Consider the following 22,231-nt stretch of genomic DNA (forward strand, 5'->3'; position numbering starts at 1 on the left):
CACTTAGATTTATACAAAGTAGTGCACTGAAAGGCGCTGTTTATCTTCTTTCAACATGTTCTTCACTTGTTTATATCACGTTTCACATTGAATCTTAGTTTTTAGTTAGTTTCCATTAGTAATCACATTGAATTTATGGGAGAAACATTAGCCCTTAGATTTCCTTCATGGAAGGCCTTGATAATCCCTGTCTCAGAGATTCATCATCTATCGTCTTCTCTTTGAGTACACACACAAACTGTTCACCACAGCCATGGGAGGGTAGGGAGAAATCTGCTGGACTCAGATGCCCTGAGGAGCGCAGTCTTAGAGAGGAGAGGAGTGCCAGGGCAGGCATTTATCCACTGTTTAGGTTGTCATTGTGTTGGAACTGCGCATCTGGCCTAGGAACTGCAGCAGATACGAAAACTTTTCATAATCAAGTTTTTTTTATTCTGCACAATGTAGTCAAAGGACAGTCATGGCTAGTGCAGGTAACAGCCTGCTGTCCCTTTGGAGGTAATAGTACTATCAGTATCAGAAACTTGGAAACAAGGATTTCGGTGATCACAGGAAAACATTTTGCTGAGGAACAAGTGAGGCTAGTAAAGAAAAGGAAAAGGGCATCTTCTTCCGTGTCCCATCTCTTCCAGAATTAAGTCTTTGTCAGTTCACTGTAAGAGGTAGAGTAAGGCAAAAGTGGATTACTTAAGTTTCTTGGTTTTCTTGCTTAGGTTCAGCCTTGGTTTGACCCTATAGGTTCTCTCAAGTGTCTGATGCACTAGAGTGCCCACCCTTGCTATTTCATTACCAGTTTTGTGTTCAACTCTGAAAGCATAGCCTCCAGCCCTGCCCCTCCAAAAAACCCTTATGGTTTATGATCTACAGAAAACCAGGAGGTCCCTCCATAAGGGACTTGTCTTCTTATCAAGCCACCTTGATGATTACACACTGTATTTTCCTCCCAGTTTTCTTGGCTGCTTTGTTGATAATGTTAAGTACTGGTTCTATCATGTTCTCCTGTTGTCGTAGCAAATCTAGCTGAAAACGACTGTCCAAAATTATACAAATAATTCTTCAAAAATCCCATTTCAGTCATTCAATTGTAGTTCGTTTTAACCACAGAAAAACTTTACTAGTTTTGAAAACGGTGACTATATTCATAAATTACTCATGAACATGATTTTTTGGAGGAAGAAGCAGGTCAAGAAGAATGATAGGATACTTCTAGGAAAAGTTACTGTAATACAAGTGAGCCTGTGATCCTGTCAGAACTTGAAAAGCATACATGAGCATCACTATACAAGGACCATATGTTTCTATGTTCATATCAGAAAAAAACCCACCTAACCTTCTGTCTTTGCTTTCTTCATATTTTTCCACAATAACAGGGTCTTCAAAGCTGTCTCTGAAGTTAGAGATGTTGAAAATCATGGCTTAAGAGCCAGTACTGATCTCATGCTCCCATTTATATTCACTATTACTTGTGCATAAACTTAAGGACAGAATTATAGTAATAGTAGAACTACAACAACAAATGTTCAGTATAAAATCCTAAATCAAATAATTGTCTTAGCTTCTCTGAGTAACCAATATTCTGCTATTGATGCAAAATGATAGCTCAGCTTTAGTAAAGAAATGAGTGACTAAGCACTATAACACTCAAACAACAGATTTTGTGTTATTACATTCGTTTTCCAACAATCATACAGTCACTATGAATGCATAGCAGGACTGATTACTTTTGATTCATAACTTTGATTTGCTAAAGAAGATGCAGGCATCTGAAGACAGTAATGAGTATTTCTGCTCTTTTCTAAAGATGAATTATTCTCTGCTTTCACTGTGTTTTTCTGTGACATTTTACTGATCTAGGTAAGATTAGCTCTTACTCATGCCAAAGATGTATGTGTTCTCATTGATACAGGGAAAAGCAGTCAAGTCATTTGTCCCTTTCTTTTCCAGCTTGTTTTCAGCCAGAGAAAATATCCAGTACAACATCTGAGGATGACATCAGCATTTTCACTATAGAATAGAAACAGTTAGTATTCATATATCCTACAAACTATGATTGTAATCCACAACATGCTTCTGGAAAAAAATATATACTATTACATGATACTTCTAGGCAACAAAAAACACCCTAGTTCAATGCCCTCTGGGACCTGGAGTCTAAGTTATCAGAGCTGAGAACTGATGTCAGCTGCATCTCATACTCACTTTGTTGTATTTCAGAATGTGGTAACAATATAAGTAACTCTGATTTCAGGAATGATGATGTTCACATTACTAGGTTTTTTAAACAATAGCAAATTACAGAATCACAATCAAAGGTATATACCTCCTTCCCAGTGAATTATTTTCAATCGACATTGTTTGTTAGGTTATTTTAAAACCACAGTATCACAGCATAGTTGAGGGTGAAAAGAACATCTAGTCCAACCTGCTTGCTTGAAGCAGGGTGTTATCTGCATCTGGTTGGTCAGGACTGTGTCCAGACAGATTTTGATTATCTCCAAGGACAGAGATTCCATCACTTCATTGGGCATCCTGTTTCAGGGTCTGACCACCCTCACAATAAAAGGTTTCTTTTTATGTTTAAGTTAAAAAACCCTACAACTCCAAGCAATGGATTTTCTTCCCAATTCTACACAGAGCTTAAAGATCTGAGCTAAAGAATTTACAGCTGCTAGACCAATTTCATGTCTTAATAATTTTCTGCCCAAAATACACATCTTTCTTACAGATCAGGCTGAAGTTTGTATCATTTGTTTGGACTGATAACATTATATTATATACAGCATCATCAGTTGACAGTTGTTCTGTTCTTCATTGTGTTTAGCTTCCTGAATTTGCATAAATGCACATTGACCAGGAATTAAAATTGATCAGGAAAATGAAATACTTCAACAGAAAAGGGTAAAACAAAATCTGGATTTTTTTTCTTTCCAGCTTTAAGCATAATAGTGTGTTTTAACTTTTTCTGTTCAGAAAGCACATTTCATTCTGTCTTTTTTTTCCAGGAAAAAAGTAATAGTGGTGCCATAGTGGTTATTTAAACATACTAACAAAAGTAATTGCTTGGGCTGTCTGAAGTGTATGAAACAGATGGAAGTATGTATTCAGATGAACAGAAGATACTCAGGGTGCTGATGACTAACTATGACAAAAGTATCTGATGGAGGCTATACCTTCCCTGTACAGGAATATGCTGTACATGGCTAGAGAGTCAAGCAGCTGTCTTATTATACAAAGTGATGGAAAAATTAGGTGAAACCAGGCAATCAGGTCTTTGTCCAGAAAGGACATAAACACGTTTATAAGCTGAGACTCAATGTTATTGGGGGTAAATGTTGGCTGTTACAGGGTACATGTTCAACTGTCTGTTACAGCAGCAGAACTCCTGTAGCAAATCCTCATCATTCATTATCCCGATTGTACAAACCCATTTTTAGTATTATGTAATTCTTTGCTATTTCGCCTATCAGTGCCAAATTCAGATTTGTCAAACATGTCAAAAGCATTTTCTCCTTTTTGTGCAGCTATCCTGTAATGTGACCAGAATCCTCTTAAAGGCAAACAAGCAGGGCTTGAGTGGCCCTGCCATCGCTTTCTTTCCCCAGAAAAAGAAAAAAAAGGACATGGAAAGGTCTGAAGTACTGCATGCCTTCTTTGCCTCAGTCTTTACTAGCAAGACTGGCCTTCAGGAATCCCAGAGACCAGAGGGAAAGGCTGGAATGAGATATACCCTTGGTGGAAGAGGATCAGGTCAGGGAATACTTAAGCAAACTGGACATACGTAAGACCGTGGGCCCTGATGGGATGCACCCACAAGTGCTGAGGGAACTGGCTGATGTCACAGAATCACAGAATCACTAAGGTTGGAAAAGACCTGTAAGATCATCAAGTCCAACCATTAAAAAAAAAAAACAAACAAAACCCCAAAAAAACCAAAACAAAAACCAAAACCACCCACAAACCACAAAATACACCACAACCCACACCAAAACAACCCACCCACACCACACAGCACCATGCCCATCAAGCCATGTCCCACAATGCCACATCCACACGGTCCTTGAATACCTCCAGAGAGGGTGACTCTACCACCTCCCTGGGCAGCCTGTTCCAATGTTTCACTACTCTCTCAGTTAAAGAAATTTTTCCTAATATCCAGCCTGAACCTCCCCTGGCGCAACTTGAGGCCGTTTCCTCTTGTCCTGTCACTAGTCACTTGGGAGAAGACACCAACACCCACCTCTCTGCAACCTCCTTTCAGATAGTTGTAGAGAGCGATAAGGTCTCCCCTCAGCCTCCTCTTCTCCAGACTGAACAACCACAGTTCCCTCAGTCGTTCCTCAGAGGACGTGTGCTCCAGACCCCTCACCAGCTTCGTCGCCCTTCTCTGGACACGCTCCAGCACCTCAATGTCCTTCTTGTAGTGAGGGGCCCAAAACTGAACACAGTACTCGAGGTGCGGCCTCACCAGAGCCAAGTACAGGGGCATGATCACCTCCCTGCTCCTGCTGGCCACACTATTTCTGATATTTCTGTCATTACAAGGCCACTCTTCGTCGCCCTTCTCTGGACACGCTCCAGCACCTCAATGTCCTTCTTGTAGTGAGGGGCCCAAAACTGAACACAGTACTCGAGGTGCGGCCTCACCAGAGCCAAGTACAGGGGCATGATCACCTCCCTGCTCCTGCTGGCCACACTATTTCTGATATTTGTCATTACAAGGCCACTCTTGGTAATCTATCAGTGTACCACAGGGGTCAGTCCTGTTTAACATCTTCATTAATGATCTGGATGATGGGGCAGAATGTACCCTTGGGAAGTTTGCTGATGACACAAAACCAGGAGGAGTGGTTGATACACCAGAGTGTCATGCTACCATCCAGAGGGATCTCGACAGGCTGGAGAAATGGGCTGACAAGAACATTGTGAAGTTCAACAAGAAGTGCAAAGTCCTGCACCTGGGAAGGAACAACACCATGCACCAGTACATGCTGGGGGCCACCCAGCTGGAAAGTAGCTTAGCAGAAAAGGACTTGGGCATCCTGGTGGACACTAAGTTGACCATGAGCCAGCAATGTGCCCTTGCGGCAAAGAGGCTAATGTTATCCCGGGCTACATTAGACTAAAGTGTTGCCAGCAGATTGAGGGAATTGATCCTTCCCCCATCTGGACACAGTCCTTGGCAACTGGCTCTAGATGGCCCTGCTTGAGCAGGGGGTTGGACCAGATAACCTTCTAGCCTCAGCCATTCTGTGTGTGTTGAGTGCAGCAGAGCATGCTTAAGATCATTAAAGCAGTTGGATGATACAGCATCTAACTTTTAGGGCCCAGCCCTGCAAAACACAGCGTAGTACATGGACAAAGACATGTAGGTTCTGTTGGTGTTGCGTGGGAGGTATGTCAGAAGACAGATTGAATGGACACCAGTCTCAACAGGGAGCTTTGTAAAGTCGGTGCCTTTCAGCATGCAAGCAGCTAGACCAGTCAAAAGGAAGCACTGGCTAACCTGAAACTTACCTCAGTTTGGTTTTTTTCCTCTTGGGATCCACAGCTTGAAGCCCTTTTCTGAGAACAGGCACCTACCTCCTTTCCTTCAAATAACTGAAGAGCGATTATCTCTTTTTTTCCTTAAATATAGCAGTGAGAAGGGAAGATGCTACCCTTCTTTTTATATGATAATTTAATGGTTAGATCATTCTTTTAAGTTCCCTACCATCAGCCTGTAAGGTATTATGTATGGGAGTGTGTGTGAGGAGGGGAGTCTGTGCACCCATTAAAGCTCTATGTGCAGAAAATGCTGCAGGATTCAGAGGGCATGAGTGGAGGGAAGCCCAGAGCCTGGGGCAGGAAGTAGCTGTGATTGGAACGGCCGTGGGCAGATCTCCCACCTCCTGGGCAGGCGGTTGTGGGTATTTACCATTTAGCAGTGATTTGTATGCAGAAACAGACCGCTTCTCACAGCTGACTGGCCTGCCTGCTGGGCTACTCACCTGCTCCAGCTATTTTCAGCCCATGAATCTTTTAATGAAAATGGCATTTACATAGACTAGGAAGCAATGTGGAACAATTGAAAGAAATGAGAAATTATTTTATATGAAAATGTCACCCACAAATATACTTATTTTCTTAAGTTCCAATATTATATTAGGGTGTCAATTTTGATGATGCAACCAAACTAATATGCATTTATTTATGCATATATGCATTTATTTTAAATATTAATATATAAATAATGTCACCATTAAGGTTCAATATTAATAATACATTGATATGTTTTGATTTAATATTTATTTAAACTATTAAACTATAGTTTGTGCATTTTTATGCGGTGTGGTGTTACAAGCTAAGTTTTTTCTCTGTTATGCGTCTCTTACTCCATCCAGTTGTATCATAAATGACAGCTTTTATTCTTCAGTAATATCTCAGAATTTTATTTTCAGTTTTATTCTCGATTCTTCTGGGACGCAAGAGCTGTTTGGCAGCTCAGGCTACTACAGAACAGTAGAGAAAATGGCATTGTATACTTCTTATAAAAGGGATAGAGTGCCACCTACTGAATTACTATCACTGCTCTTGTGAAGACTCTTGATTTTGCATTAAAGTATTACTTATGTTTTACTCTGAGATAGTGTTCAATTGAGTAAGGCATTTTTATATTTGGGTAATTATTTATGGTATAACAAATGTTTTGAAAAGTTGAAACCTTTAAGTGACAGAGGATTGTAAAGTTCAAATGTCACTCTAACATAATTTTCTTTTGACACTCAGAAATATTTCCTTATTTTTTCTAGGTATTGTCTGAATTTGCCTGAATCTTGTCATATCAGTATTTTTCCTCTTTAATGCATGCAAAATATGATCTCAGCTTCACTTCTTTGAAAAACAAACAACAAAAAACCCTCAAAAAATGGGAACTCTACCATCCTGAGTTAAATATTTGTAGAATTGGAATAACTTCCTTAATCATATTGAAATTTACATCTTAACCAGTGAACAGTCACCCAGGAAAATAGAAGAAAGAGCATATTAGTCTTTCAAATTGTTTCTTCTTTTCATAAGTGTGGAACATATCATCCAACAGACATTTAGGAAAAACAAATCTTTTTTCTTTACACCAACAGTTGCCCCAGAAGATCCTAGCAGAAAGGTAGACGGTGATACCATTATTTTCTCTCATGTGCAAGAAAGGTCAAGTGCTGTCTATCAGTGCAATGCTTCTAATGAATATGGATACTTGCTAGCAAATGCATTTGTGAATGTGTTGGGTAAGAAACAGATTTTATACTTTTTAGTTTTCTTGCCTATTCAGTTGTCTCCTGCTACTACACAGATTGCATGCTCGAGCCTTGCTTGAGGTCTTCAGTGGGATCCTGAGCCCTGTAAAAGGCAAGGCTATACATACCTTGTTTTTTGTAGGTTATTCCTGAATTTCACTTTCAGTGTTCCTAAGTAAGAAGGATGGTTGTGAAAGCTGGTGAAAACTGGGGATAAATTTTATCTCTTTTTTTTGTTTGTTTATGTAAATCAAGCAAACAGAAGCATAACAAATAAGGCAGGAATTAATGTTCCTTAAGTTAGTATGTTTCAGTACACTTTCATTGATTGTGGGTGTTTTGGATTAGTTAAATAGATGATCTCTAAATTGCTATTGCAAGGGGACATGATTATGCATTTGTCTTGAAGGCCTCCCAAGAATGTGTTTCTAGTTACAAGATATTGGGGCCTCTCTAATTCTTGTTGCTGAATTTAATAAAACTAGTAGCAAAATCCTAGGCAGAATGGTCTCTATAAAGACTCTCTTGCAGGAACTGGCAGATCTTTTGATTGAGAGATACTGTCTTTTAAATGAAAGAACTCACTTCGGTTTTGTGGTTCCTTTAAAAAATATAGGTGTTTCACCAAAAGTACATCTTAGCTTCTTTCTGCCTGGAGGTTTGTTGGGAATTATGTAGTTCAGTCTGTCCCCAGGAGTTTCTCTTCTTGAAGTATATTCTGATTTAAATTTTCCAAATGAAATCATTGCCTTTGATGCCCATTCCTATTACTTGTAAACAGGAAAGAAGCACTTGTTTTTCACAAGATAATTCTCCTACATTAACGTTTCCTCAGGCTACTGGCAGTAGAACATATTTGGACCTAGACTGAGACCAAAAATCACTTCAGAGAAGGATGTTAACATAGAATTCTTTAGGCCATTCTTGATCTTTTAGTATTTTGTATTTGCATCTTTGTATCTATATCAAGATATCTTTGTCTTTTCAGCTGAGCCACCAAGAATTCTAACTCCTCCTAATAAACTATATCAAGTCATCGCAGATAGTCCTGCATTGCTAGACTGTGCTTATTTTGGTTCACCTAAGCCTGAAATTGAATGGTAAGCTATAATTGTTGTGCTTAAGTTATGTAAAAAGAGCTAGTTATATCTATGGAAAAAACATTTCAAGCTTTAAAACTATTTTTACTCTATTTACAATTTAAAAATAGTGTATTCTTAATTATATGCTGATTACAATACTCTAATACAACATTATGTAAGCTTAACAGTTGAGTTATCTCTACAGAGTCAAGTTTAAATTTCATTAGGTGATTCTGTCTGTATTTTCTAAGGTGGCAGTCCCAAATTTGCATTTTCTGATAATAAAATACAACGGAATTTAACTATTATGTTGGATAATGATATTACTTTTTACATAAAGGTTTAAGGGAGTGAAAGGTAGCATCTTGCGTGGAAATGAATACATTTTCCATGATAATGGAACCTTGGAAATTCCGGTGGCTCAAAAGGATAGTACTGGCACATACACATGTGTAGCAAGGAATGAATTAGGAAAGATACAAAATGAGGTGCAGTTGGAAGTTAAAGGTAAGAAATTAATCTCTCTTTCATCACAGGTTAGTATAGAATTTCAGACTTTCTAAATATGTAATAGTAATTTTAATTTTCAGATCCGACGATGATAATTAAACAGCCAGAATACAAAGTGATTCAGAGATATGGCCAAGTTTCATTTGAGTGTATAATAAAACATGATTCTACCTTATTACCAACAGTTATATGGTTAAAGGACAATGATGAACTGCCAGATGATGAAAGGTATGGACAAAATAATTTTCCTTTATTTTTAATTTCCTAGTTTCTTTTGTCTGCTCCTTTTCCTGATCTTTGAAAGGAACATACTGACCTATTGACATTTTCCAAAGAAGACTGATAAATATCATCACTATCCCATACTTGGTGACTAAAGGACTTACCTACAGTGGTGAAAATATTAAGATAGAATTCAAAATAAAATGAGATGTAAAAATTTTTAATTGTGTGCATTGACCATGTGTATCAATTGTAAGAAGAAGATAATTGGCATAAGAAGCCAAAGGGATAATGGAAGACTATTTTGCTCTAGATCACAGATAATTAAAAGTTGTTTTAGTATATTTGGAAACGAAAGCACATTAGGATAAACAGATACTGTGGGAAGATGATCAAGAGCAATGTAGAAAAGGCTGACATAGTCCCATAGCTTACATTGCTGTCTAGGTGTTTGCTGAAATACACACATATATGGGATTTGATAATGTCTTATGCAAGTTTTTTATAACAGTACCAGTTATTGAAAAATCAGTGGCTGAATCTATTGTATTTACAGGTTTCTAGTTGGTAAAGACAACTTGACCATTATGAATGTAACTGATAAAGATGATGGAACATACACTTGCATAGTTAATACTACTCTGGACAGTGTTTCAGCAAGTGCTGTGCTTACTGTTGTTGGTAAGAATACTCTCAAACTTTATGATAGCAGAACTGTGTTTAATTACTGTTAAGTATGAAAACAGCATTAGCTTTAAAATGAAAAGCACATAGTTTTGGTTTCTAGGACAGGATGAAGGAAATGTCACTTATTTGTAAATGTGTTTCAGTTTTTTAAAAATAGTCTTACCCTAAAGTTTGCCTTTGAATCAGCTACTTACAAAACGGTCCAGTAGCTACAGGTCACGTTCAGTTTCATGCTGTATAGTTTTTTATTTGGATCACCTCTGAGCTAACACAGTAGATTACATATTGCAGAGTATTTGAACATAAACATGTTACCTCAGGAATCTCTTTGGCAGCTAAATTATACTTCAGAAAGACTGACCATGCTTGGTTGTATGACTTTTCAGGGATTTTCTTTTTAAATTAGTTCTCTCTGTTAAGTTTCTGTGATTGCAGATTGTTGTAAAATGTGTTACTTTGTCCCTTCTCCCAATTTGTAAGACAGTTTTAAGTAAATGTCCTGAATGATTATTACCCGAGGTCAAGCTGAGATTCAAAGTCAAGTATGCTTGTCTTTTAAAATTGTATTGTAATCTTATGCCTATCCAGGCATGACATACGCCAAACGTCTAGTACTTATTTAAAAGTTTTTATAAGACTGCTTCCTTTATTTATTTTCTTGATGATCGATCCTTATTAAAAAATTGGATAAAATATTCAAGAATACTTTTATAACTTTCCAGTGAAAAATTATCAATACATTATTTACAATCAACCATTTACTCTAAATAAGTTAACTTTTCTTTGTCTCTAATAATTATAGTCTTTAACTACCTACAGTATTCTGTTTCTTTGGCTACTAACTGATTAAATCCTTTATATTAATGTTCTTTTCAGCTGCTCCCCCAACTCCAGCTATCATTTACGGTAAACTAATACGAAGTTCTCTTTCTACATCATCTGCCAGATATATTTCTTATTTGCCTATTGCAAAGTGCAACATCTCTTCTTTTTTTCCATTTTTCCTGTGTTTTTGTGTATGTGTGTTGTTTCATCCCATTGTACCAACTGCTTCATTACTGGAGTACTGGACTTCGGAATTTTACAGTGCAGGCTGCTCTGTATTGTAGGGAATAAATTATTTTCAGAGATAAATTATTTTTCATTAAGGTTGGTTACAGTGTGATAATGTTTTTCTCATAGAGAACACTGTAATGCAAATGAGTTGTATAATAAATGAAAGATCTAAAATGTAAATCCAACTGTTCGTTAAAAACTAATTCACTATCAAAGAACTTACACTAACCAAATTATGGTGTGTTTTTACATTGCTTTTGATGACAGCTTTGTAGGCCTCATGTACTTTATTTCATAGTTTGTCTTCATTTTACTTCACTCATAAAATGGATAGGATCATATTGACCAGTTTGGTTTATGATTGATGAAATTGCTAATAAGGATTTTAACATTAAAGCTGAAATTGCTCAAAAAATCTCTCAGTCAGGTACAGTCTTAAATTTGACAGTATATAGCGTTTAATTTGGTAGCATTTTTTCTGAATTTGGGTTTTAAAATGCAGTATAATATGCCTAAAACACTTTGAAGTATGAGCGTCTTAAGCACTTTTCTGTAAATCCTATCACATTCAGTGAAAATGCTTATGTATTCTTAAATGAACCTATTCATTAGTCTTGATTTTTGTGTAACAAATCATATAATGAGTTATTTTCAGCAATTTGGAATGGACAGTTACATCTTTATGCATTATAAGGATGTATATTAACAGCTTGCATGGTATTTCAGGAGTTTTTAAAAGTACAGCAAAAAATAAATGACTTAGTAGCTTGCAATTAGTTTCTATTTAAACTATAATTGTTTTGAATTCACATGCAAAATATTTGTAGTGATTCTAGAAAAGCTTCTTTGATGTGAATGCTTCTTTATTTTCCATGTTTTATTAAATATTTCTAGTTACAATAGATAACCACCCATAATCATTCAAAGATAAACTAAACATGCATTTCATAATTCTTTGCGTCTCATTACATTTTTGTATCACAGTGCAATCAGACGTAGATAAAATCAAATACAGATTCTTGTTGATGTGTAGAAGTTTCCAGATACATCAGTTCTCCTTTTTATCTCTGTTTTGTAACAATTGCATGCTAATGGTCATTAAGTCATGCTTACCTAAGTGAGTAGATCTGCCCTGCTGTATTTGTGGAATTCTTTTGATTGGAATGTAAGGATTTTTTTCAAAGATGAAACTACATATTCTGGTGTGATTATTTACTTTGTGTTAATTTGATTTACAGCTCGGCCAAATCCACCCTTTGACTTAGAATTGACAGGTCAGCTAGAAAGAAGCGTTGAACTCTCATGGATACCAGGAGATGAAAATAACAGCCCTATTACAAGTATGTTTGTTTGTATCTATTGCATTATGGTAATGGCATTACGTTAACTGTTCTCAGATTCCAAAGAGTTCTGAGATAAATTTTGTGCGAGGCATGGAGGAATGGTAAATTCATTCGCTACAGTTGCCATTTATTTACATAACAAAAATTCACTGAATGTCCTCTACAGCCAAGCAGAAAGATTGATTTACCCCCCTAAAGAGCTGGGCTTTTGATCAAAAAACCTGTGCTAGTTAACGTAGAAGTTGATACTGATGTGAGCTCTGTCTGACAAGGTCCAGTCTTATGAATATGTAGAGAGTAGAATTGTTCGTTAGTTGTATGCTTCTGAAGGAGAGAGCTACTAACATCTTGCATTAACTCCTTTGTAATTTCCATGAATCTGAACTAGCATCAGTACCAATATCTTTAAGGATTACCCATCACTATTGATACAGAAGCTTATTCTTCATGAAACTATAAGGCAGATATTTTTTCTGTTTTTTTCTAGTCCAGACAGTTGAAGGAATAAAGCATGTCTGTAAGACAGAGAAAATAAACATCTATGAACTTTTGAGGCAGAAAATTGATCTTAAATGCTATTATTCCTCCCAGCAGAATGTGATGAAAGATACTTTTGCTTATTATTGAACAGAGAGGATGGAGGGGGAAATTAGGACGAAGGAAGAAGGATGTTACTGTTTGTTTTCCAAAAAATAATAGAATCAGAAAGATTTGTCAGGGCAACTTTTTCATTATGAGCGACTTGATATAATAAATTTAATTATCTATACAGTGTATTTTTAGTTAATAACTGCCACAAGTTGCCAAGAGCAGCGTACACATTATATTTGGAATAAATGAGTTAGGCTGCCTTATTGAGTGTTGCTCTCCAGGGTCTGAGGCTGGTCACTATCAACACTGAACACAAATCGTAAAGATCAGGCATCTGGAAAGGAAGTTTTGTAAAAACAGAATTTCAGAAATTTCAGAACACATCAAAGATTTTGATTGCATTTTAATGGAACACCAAGGGATTTTGCTGAAGTTTTACACTTGCAGACTTATCTAATGTATATATAGCTTGCCAAGCCGCTCTCCATCATTTATCAACAGTCCTGGTCAACGGGGGAGGTCCCGGATGACTGGAGGCTTGCCAACGTGATGCCCATCTACAAGAAGGGTCGGAAGGAGGATCCGGGGAACTACAGGCCTGTCAGCCTGACCTCGGTGCCGGGGAAGGTTATGGAGAGGCTCATCTTGAGGGCGCTCACGGGACACGTGCAGGATACTCAAGGGATCAGGCCAAGCCAGCACGGGTTCATGAAAGGCAGGTCCTGCTTGACCAACCTGATCTCCTTCTATGACCAGGTGACCCGCCTAGTGGATGAGGGGAAGGCTGTTGATGTTGTCTATCTGGACTTCAGCAAAGCCTTTGACACTGTTCCCCACAGTATTCTCCTAGAGAAGCTGGCGGCCCGTGGTTTAGACAGGTGCACTCTTCGCTGGGTAAAAAACTGGCTGGATGGCCGAGCCCAGAGAGTTGTGGTGAATGGGGTGAAATCCAGCTGGCGGCCGGTCACAAGCGGAGTCCCCCAGGGCTCAGTTTTGGGACCGGTCTTGTTTAATGTCTTCATTGATGATCTGGATGAGGGGATAGAGTGCTCCCTCAGCAAGTTTGCAGACGACACCAAGTTGGGAGGGAGTGTTGATCTGCTTGAGGGTAGGAAGGCTCTGCAGAGGGATCTGGACAGGCTGGATCGATGGGCTGAGGCCAACCGGATGAAGTTCAATAAGGCCAAGTGCCGGGTTCTACACTTCGGCCACAACAACCCCAGGCAACGCTACAGGCTTGGGGACGAGTGGCTGGAAAGTTCCCCCGCGGAAAAGGACCTGGGGGTGTTGATTGACAGCCAGCTGCATATGAGCCAGCAGTGTGCCCAGGTGGCCAAGAAGGCCAACGGCATCCTGGCTTGTATCAGAAATGGTGTGGCCAGCAGGAGCAGGGAGGTGATCATGCCTCTGTACTCAGCTCTGGTGAGGCCGCACCTCGAATACTGTGTTCAGCTTTGGGCCCCTCACTACAAGAAGGACATTGAGGTGCTGGAGCGCGTCCAGAGAAGGGCGACGAAGCTGGTGAGGGGTCTGGAACACAAGCCTTATGAGGAGCGGCTGAGGGAGCTGGGGTTGTTTAGCCTGGAGAAGAGGAGGCTGAGGGGAGACCTCATCGCTCTCTACAATTACCTGAAAGGGGGTTGCAGAGAGGTGGGTGTTGGTCTCTTCTCCCAAGTGACTAGTGACAGGACAAGAGGAAATGGCCTCAAGTTGCGCCAGGGGAGGTTCAGGCTGGATATTAGGAAAAAGTTCTTTACTGAGAGAGTAGTGAAACATTGGAATAGGCTGCCCAGGGAGGTGGTAGAGTCACCCTCCCTGGAGGTATTCAAGGAGCGTGTGGATGTGGCATTGTGGGATGTAGCTTGATGGACATGGTGCTGTGTGGTGTTGGGTGGGTTGTGGCTTGTTGTTGTTGTTGTGTGGCGTGGGTTTTGTGGTTTTTTTTTTTTGTGGTTTTTTTTTGGTGTGGGTTTTTTTTTTTTTTTCAGGTTGGACTCGATGATCTTACAGGTCTTTTCCAACCGTACTGATTCTGTGATTCTGTGATTCTGTAAACTAGTAATATACTTCAAAAATATATTATATAGAAGTTTAATGTAAATAGTTTAATTGTATTTAAGTTATAGCTTATTCATATACTCTTGTATCAGTATTCTCATTTTTCTCCAAACCAGAAGACACAAGTCTTGCCTTTTTACAGGAATGAGTTCACAAAGTTTCAAAAGAGATGATACTAGGTGTCAGAGTTTTCCTAGAAGGGAGATATTGCGTGCGCGCTGATGTTGGAAATTAAACTCTTCTGACTAAAAAATGCTGGTTTTAATTATGATACAATTTATATTGCTGCGTGGTCCCCTGAGAGCCTACAAAATAAGGCATTTGCTTCATAAGTAAGCCTATTATTGCTGCTGCTGCTATCACTTCAAAGTGCAGATCAAGACTCAAAGATAGCACTTCGTTATGAGTGATCTCTTTACACAAATAATACAATTGACATACCAGAATCTCTCTGAAAGCTCAAATAGAATTTTTTTCCTTAAAGTCTCCTATAAATTGTTCTACTAGAGTTGCAGGCAGAATGCTAGTTACTAGGGAAGCAAAAAGCAGTAGTGAAAATTTTGTTGGTGCTTTTTTATTTTAGCATGTAATACCCTCACCTTTTCAGCAAAGACTTTGGTCCAGAAAACATTCCATCCCAACACCTTTATCTCTGAGTACACCACACCAGCTATAACTCGGGCAGTAATTTGGGGCCAGTTCTCCCTCTTTCTTACTGCTCAGGTTGGGATGAAATCTGCAAGCCTTAAGTCCAGAGGGCTCTGATTAGTACTACTTATCTATTTTATGTCTTGAACATCTTGGCTCCTCAAACTGTTGTGGATTATTTCTATGTGGTACTATACGTATTATTCTAAAAGCAATTTCTAGATGCCCCTCAGAATTTCTTTGGTAGTGCAAACAGGATGTATTCTGAGTCATATTCTGGCTTCTTGTCCCTACCTATACAATGAGATAGGGCAAAAATTTTGTTACACAACACACAAACATCTGATGCGAATGTAAATTTCATATATCTAAACTTAAGGTTCTGTGGAATATACTCAGACTATGCATTCTTCTCCCATTTATTTACTGTATCCTAACAATTCCTCTTAAGTGTTTCAAAATTTGTATCTCATATCTAAGACCATGAAGCTTTTTTGGCTGTTTCACAGCTGAAAAAAAATGTCCTTTCGTCTTTCATAATGAAGATTATCTTCTTTTTGGAGCTCTACAAACCTATTTATCCCTGAGGTTTTATACTCTGTAGGGTCTTAACAGTAATCATCGTAATGTTCACACACAGAACTCTCAAGAAATTTAGCTTCTGAACATACATTCCTTGACTTATTTTGAAGATACTGAAAAGTGCCCTTGTAAACCTTCCTCAAGTACTGGTTCTTGACTTTAAATAGTTCTTCACTAAGCCAGTCTCGCTGGGGAAAATGGAATGCTCAGAGAGTTTTAATATTGTACAGGTACGTACTACGTACTGTAAGTAAGTACTTACTACAACTAAGATCAATATATTTGTCAGCCAAATATTAGTTTGACATCAAAATTCCAATCTTGTCCCACTTTCTTGCTGTGATAGTTCCAGGGTTCCTGTTACATTAAAATCCAGTACCTGAGAGAGAGCTCTTGTGATAATGTGTTACCTGACAGGTAGTTGTGTTAGTGAGAATATCACATAGCAAAAATAAGAATGTTTCTATTATATTTTTATCTAGGCAGTACTTTTGAGATCCACATTATAGATCTGTGTTTTGGTTTATGTACTTATATTTCAATTTCCATTATTTGAAAAAACATTAATTGGATCACTCCCTTCTGATTAGCTCATTCAGAAATCCCTACACTGATGTAGGAAGGTGTTGCAAGTTTCGACATGAAGTTGGATTCAATTTCTGTTTACAGACTTTGTGATTGAATATGAAGATGGACTGCATGAACCAGGGGTATGGCATTACCAGACGGAAGTTCCTGGAACTCAGACAACAGTGCAGTTGAAGTTGTCTCCGTATGTCAGCTACTCATTCCGTGTGATAGCTGTCAATGAGATTGGCAGAAGTCAGCCGAGTGAACCATCTGAACAGTACCTGACAAAATCTGCAAGTAAATAACTATTCCTGCTTACCAGTGATTGATTTATACTATGAATGGCATTGAATTTGCTTGGAATGCAAACAGTGGTCGTTCACGAGTAAATATTTTATTTTTAGACCCTGATGAAAATCCTTCTAATGTACAAGGGATAGGCTCAGAACCTGATAATTTGGTAATAACATGGGAGGTAAGTTTGTTTTTCTGAGGTTTCATTTGTTTGTTTTCAGGTCTGTGAGTAGCATTTTTTTAGAGAAATAATAATGATCTAACTGTCAACACGCTATGAGAATACCCAATGTGTTGCTTGCTTAAAGCGTTCTTGAAAAAGAGTAAAATCCAGACATTTCCCCATCTTCATTTTCAGGGAAAAGCTGCATGTATTATGGAACACCTCCCCCCCCCCCCCCCCATATTTTAAGGTGTCGTATTTTCCTTGAGTGATTTCTCAAGATAAGCCATTAATTTGGTAATACAGGATGTTTTGCTGCAAATTTAGGAAAACTTAAATATGTAAATGGTGGTTTATCTCAAGTAGAGTCTTATTTTTAGAATGAATTATAATGTGAGTCCTAATTCTACCCTCAACTTCTGTGATAAAGCAAATTATTGTGCACTCTTCCACTAAAAAACTTTTGTGGAAAAGTTTTCTCTATCATGCCCTTACTATCATGGCAGGAGCTCAAGGAGAGCCATGTAAAACCAATTTCCCATCCCAGGCAAGAAACATTGTCTAGGGAACACTGTTTATAGGGAGTTGGTGTAAGTCTGTTTTTCCCTCTTCCACTTCCTAAGAAATATTTGAAAACAAAATATGTATACAGAAATCACAATGTATGGTTGCATGGATCACCATTCAATGTGATTTTTACTAATGAATGAAAAGCAACTGAAATGACCTCCTGTAAAAACTAAATTGCATAGCTTGGACATTTCAGCAGTGCTACTCTGTCACAGAACACAGTGGTAAATTTTCAGTAAAATTCTGAAGAAGAATCAGTGTATTTCATTTGTGAATTTGAATTTTTCAGATGCTTCAGAGTATTTTAAAAAAAATTATTTTCATTTCAGTCTTTAAAAGGTTTTCAGTCTAATGGACCAGGGCTTCAGTACAAAGTCAGCTGGCGTCAGAAAGATGTGGATGATGAATGGACATCTGTTATAGTTGCAAATGTGTCTAAATATATTGTGTCTGGTACACCAACTTTTGTTCCCTATGAAATAAAAGTACAAGCTTTAAATGACCTGGGATATGCACCAGAGCCGTCAGAGGTGATTGGACATTCAGGGGAAGACTGTAAGTTTTGTAGTTTGACTCAACTGTACTAAAAGCAACTAAATGTGTAACCTAAATGGGTATTTAAAATACTAAAATACAGAAAAAGGGGTATAGTAGTTATTTTTTAATTAAAATTAATTAATTTGGAGATAATAAGGCTTCATAATACTCTGTAGTGTTAATTCTGAGGTCAGCTTTTTAACATAGGAATATTTTAATCTACTCCTTGAGTGCAATGCAAAGACTTATTCTGAAAAAGTATTTTTGTGTGGTGTCTTATTCTAACTAGGTACTTGTTGCATCCTTTCCACACAGTGCCAATGGTTGCTCCAGGCAATGTGCAGGTTCATGTTATTAACAGCACATTAGCAAAGGTGCATTGGGACCCAGTTCCACTAAAAACTGTCCGAGGACACCTTCAAGGGTACAAAGTAAGTACAGTCAAAAGCTTTCTGTTTCTCGTTTATCAAAATAGATCACTCTTCCTATATGAGATTGTATCCATATTGAAGTAACTGACATATAAGAGGACTCTTGGTTTTCAGTGAGCTCACAAGTTTTGCTGACAAGAGCAACAGATTTGATACAATTTATTTAAAGTTCAGCCATGTTCCAGCCTTGTAGCACTAGCCTCCTGTGACATTGTCCTAGAAGAAAAATGGGATGTGTGTGCAATGAAGTTTGCACACATTATATAGATTAAAAAAAATTATAATAGTTTTACAGATCTTATTCCAAAAGGATATTTAGAGGATGAGGAGAAATAGTTTCTGTAGGAGTCTTTTCTAGGTCTAATGCTAAGATTACTCATCTTCTGCCATAATACGATTAATCACATCTTTAATTCTGAGTAACTGGCCACTTGCTAGCTTATGCTGGGTACTGTGTCTTTTGGGGGGCCAGGAAAAAGCTCAGTTTCAAAGCTCAATTTAAGGAGATAGGAAATGGCAGAAGATTTGGAGTGTACATATAATTGAAGGAAGCTTAGCGTGCTGGTTTTGATGATAACTGAGAAGGCTGTGGTGGAGACAAAAGACTGCCATTAATAGAGAATGAGAGACAGAAGAACTTCAAGGTTAGAAACTGAGGGAACTGGTGTCCCTGGAAGACAGGGAAAATCTGGTAGCAAAAGTTGCCTCAGAAGTTGCACTAGAAGCCCATCAGAAGAAACTCAAGAGTGGAAACTGTAGAAGCATGGTAGACTGGTTGTGGAGGGAAGAGTGGAATGAGAGTATATACTGACTTCCTATGCAACAATAGAAGAAAATAAAAAATAATTACTTCTTTGCTCCTGTGCAAGTATACTAATAAATATGTTCTAACAAAACAGACTAGTTACAGAGCCTGAACTAGGTTACTTTGTAAGACAGACTAATTTAAACTACTTCTGTTTAAAATGAAGGAGGAAAAATAAATATTTGAAAACCAAAAAGAGTGAAGAATATTTGGAGGAGTGTAAATGTACATCATACTTATAAAATGGAGGACTAGCATTCAAGAGCATTGAAACCAAACTTCAGTGTGTTACAGCTGGTTACCACATGAATGTGAGTTCCTGGTACGTGGATGTCACTTACCTGGCACAAAATACCATCATCTGGAGAGACTTAAGCTAGTTCTTTATGAGCTAGCATAAGTATTTGTAGTTAGTGTGGTGCTCTGCCTTAGATAATAAACTTGGCTGAGAACCAGGACTTACTAGTCTGTTAGATGTTGGATCTGTTAGACAACAGTCTCATATCAATCTGGTATTTCACACACAAATGGGCAGCCAAAAGAAAATGTCCATTATGTGAGGATTAAAGAGTTAGAATTTAGTGAAGTTAATGCTTATTATTAATCCAGTTACAGCAACGCTAATGCTCATAATCCAAATCACCAAATTCCTGTTAAAGATCATTAATAGTACAAAAAAATCCATAGACACAAATGTCTGCCAATACATCAGGTGTTAAGTTCTCACCCGCCAAAGGCATGGTTACAGTGAGTTGTCATCATCCCAAGTTTAGATGGAGATTTCTTCTTCCTCAGACTTGGAGTCTCTGAGGGCTATTCCCTGTCGTGTATTTGCTAATGGGTTGCACACTTTCCTCTCCATTTGGTCTAAGGGATTAGTCATGCCATGATTACTTCTGGTTGGTGTATTAGTCCTTCTCTGTATACAGTATGATTTTTTTCTGTGGGGAGGAGAACACACAACTACACAAAGCTAAGCAAAACTGAAGCTGCAAAAAGTTAGTCAATAATCATAAATAAAACAAGCTCAAGACCACAGGATTGACAACAAACCTGACCACTGAGTAGTCTTGCTGTTACGGCTAGAAAAAACAAGACAATGGTATATCCTTGAATAAGTTGCAGATGCAGCAAAAGTTTCTTAACTGATTTTTGCAGATATAGCTAAATCAAGCTAAAATAGGTAAAAAACTAGACAAGGCATGACAAGTCCTAAGACCTAGTGGACTTTACAACAATAATGAACAATAACAACAATAACAACAATGTTACTGTTGTAAAGCTTTCTCTGAATTCAAGCTGAAAATTTCTCATGGATGCCAAGTACGCTTTAAGTGTCTTAGTTATTGACATAGCTTACAAAGCACATGTCTATCTCTTTTTAAACACATCAGCAGAATCATACTGCCAAACTCAGGCTTTCCTAATTAATACAATTATTTCAGATGGTATCCCAATATGCAGTGTTACATTAGGGACACATTTGTTAATAAAGAGAGGTCTATTTCTCTGAAGAGTCACATCATGAAGACAAATGGGTGAACAAAGCAGGAAACTAGCAGCAGTCTACGGCACATCACTCATATTTTGCTCTTGTATTAATCTGTTTCTTGATATACTGTGGTACTAGAAAGCATTTCAAACCTAAGAAGAAATTTTAAAAAGAATTCGTTTCACTGTTACTGCTGCCATTTTTTCCTGTTATTCTTCGAATTCAGTGATTATTCAATATAGTATGTGAAAAATGTGATGCAGTCTCTTTTACTGTCATATTCTTCGTCCAAATCACTGCTTATCGAACCCAGCTTATTAAAGCTCTCCTTTAATTTCAGCCTGACTAGTGACAAGTGATGAACCAACTAGAATAATGTGCTTTGTGAAAAGTTTCTGGCTAACAATTCTTAAAATATCATGAACCTGATGAGTTTCAGTACTAACAGTACCGACACTTGAACTATTTGTTAGCTTGTTAAATGGCTTTCTACACTAGTTGGTAGGATGAGAGCTACAGGATGACAGCTGGCAATGTTGAAAACTATTAACTCAAGCCATGTAAAACACTGTGGCACTTAACAGTGATTAGAGTGAAATGATATGTTGTTAGCAATAGAAAGCTGGTGTTACTGTAACATTGCTTTATAAGCTATCTACCTGGGCTTTGTAAGTCTTAACAGTTCCCTTTTTTGAATTCATATGTGAAATCCCAGCTTCCTTAATTAAAGACGTGTGTTGCAGTTGGCCTAAATGGAACCAGAATTTTACCCATTTACATTGCTTTATCAGTTTTAGTGTGTGGTCATACATGCATGAAAATTATGCTGTGAAAAATGAACATTGTTATATTTGAAGGTGACAATCCTAGGAGTAACACAAGTCTTTGTAGGGGCAACTGTTAATATGTTTCCAGATATCATGGTAGAGACACTCTGTAGAAAAGAGACTGCAGTCAAGGTAGTTACCTCTGAGGCTGTTCTGTAGCTTCTTAGAAACTCAGTCAGCAAAATGGACACCAGAATCAGCTTTGTGGTCTGATCTAATTGTCACATAAATGGAGGAATAGTCTTCCTGTCCCTAGGTGGAGATCATTCCATGATTGTAACCTCCAAGTCCTTTCAGAACTTGTGTGTTTTTCCAGCCCAGACAAATCTTTTGGTTTCTTTTCCATTTAAAAATATCTACTTGACTTCCGTATCACAGGGAATAGCATAGTCAGGTGTGTGACATAACAAGGTGGCAAAGTGCATGTCTGCTTTGGAAGCTGTGTAAACATCTTCAAGAATGGATGGTATGAATGAGTCCTGCACCTCAGAT

At 37.9% G+C, this 22,231-nt stretch overlaps 1 protein-coding gene across 32 annotated transcripts in view; it reads left to right on the forward strand.

The window, feature by feature from the left end:
• NRCAM (neuronal cell adhesion molecule) overlaps window positions 1–22,231 on the forward strand; it is a 71,417-nt gene that overhangs the window by 18,918 nt on the left and 30,268 nt on the right. For 22 of the 32 annotated variants that reach the window (XM_059816309.1, XM_059816321.1, XM_059816310.1 and 19 more), the window contains 11 exons: window positions 7,119–7,262; window positions 8,260–8,371; window positions 8,694–8,860; window positions 8,944–9,091; window positions 9,642–9,766; window positions 10,649–10,678; window positions 12,067–12,168; window positions 16,720–16,917; window positions 17,025–17,095; window positions 17,977–18,202; window positions 18,500–18,615. In XM_059816309.1, the coding sequence (XP_059672292.1) occupies window positions 7,119–7,262; window positions 8,260–8,371; window positions 8,694–8,860; window positions 8,944–9,091; window positions 9,642–9,766; window positions 10,649–10,678; window positions 12,067–12,168; window positions 16,720–16,917; window positions 17,025–17,095; window positions 17,977–18,202; window positions 18,500–18,615 (1,439 nt within the window). The remainder of the gene's footprint in view (window positions 1–7,118; window positions 7,263–8,259; window positions 8,372–8,693; window positions 8,861–8,943; window positions 9,092–9,641; window positions 9,767–10,648; window positions 10,679–12,066; window positions 12,169–16,719; window positions 16,918–17,024; window positions 17,096–17,976; window positions 18,203–18,499; window positions 18,616–22,231) is intronic. The other 10 variants (XM_059816329.1, XM_059816330.1, XM_059816331.1 and 7 more) reach the window with 1 other exon arrangement.

This window comes from Gavia stellata, chromosome 4 (genome assembly GCF_030936135.1).
Source record: "Gavia stellata isolate bGavSte3 chromosome 4, bGavSte3.hap2, whole genome shotgun sequence".
Classification (NCBI taxonomy): Eukaryota; Metazoa; Chordata; class Aves; order Gaviiformes; family Gaviidae; genus Gavia; species Gavia stellata.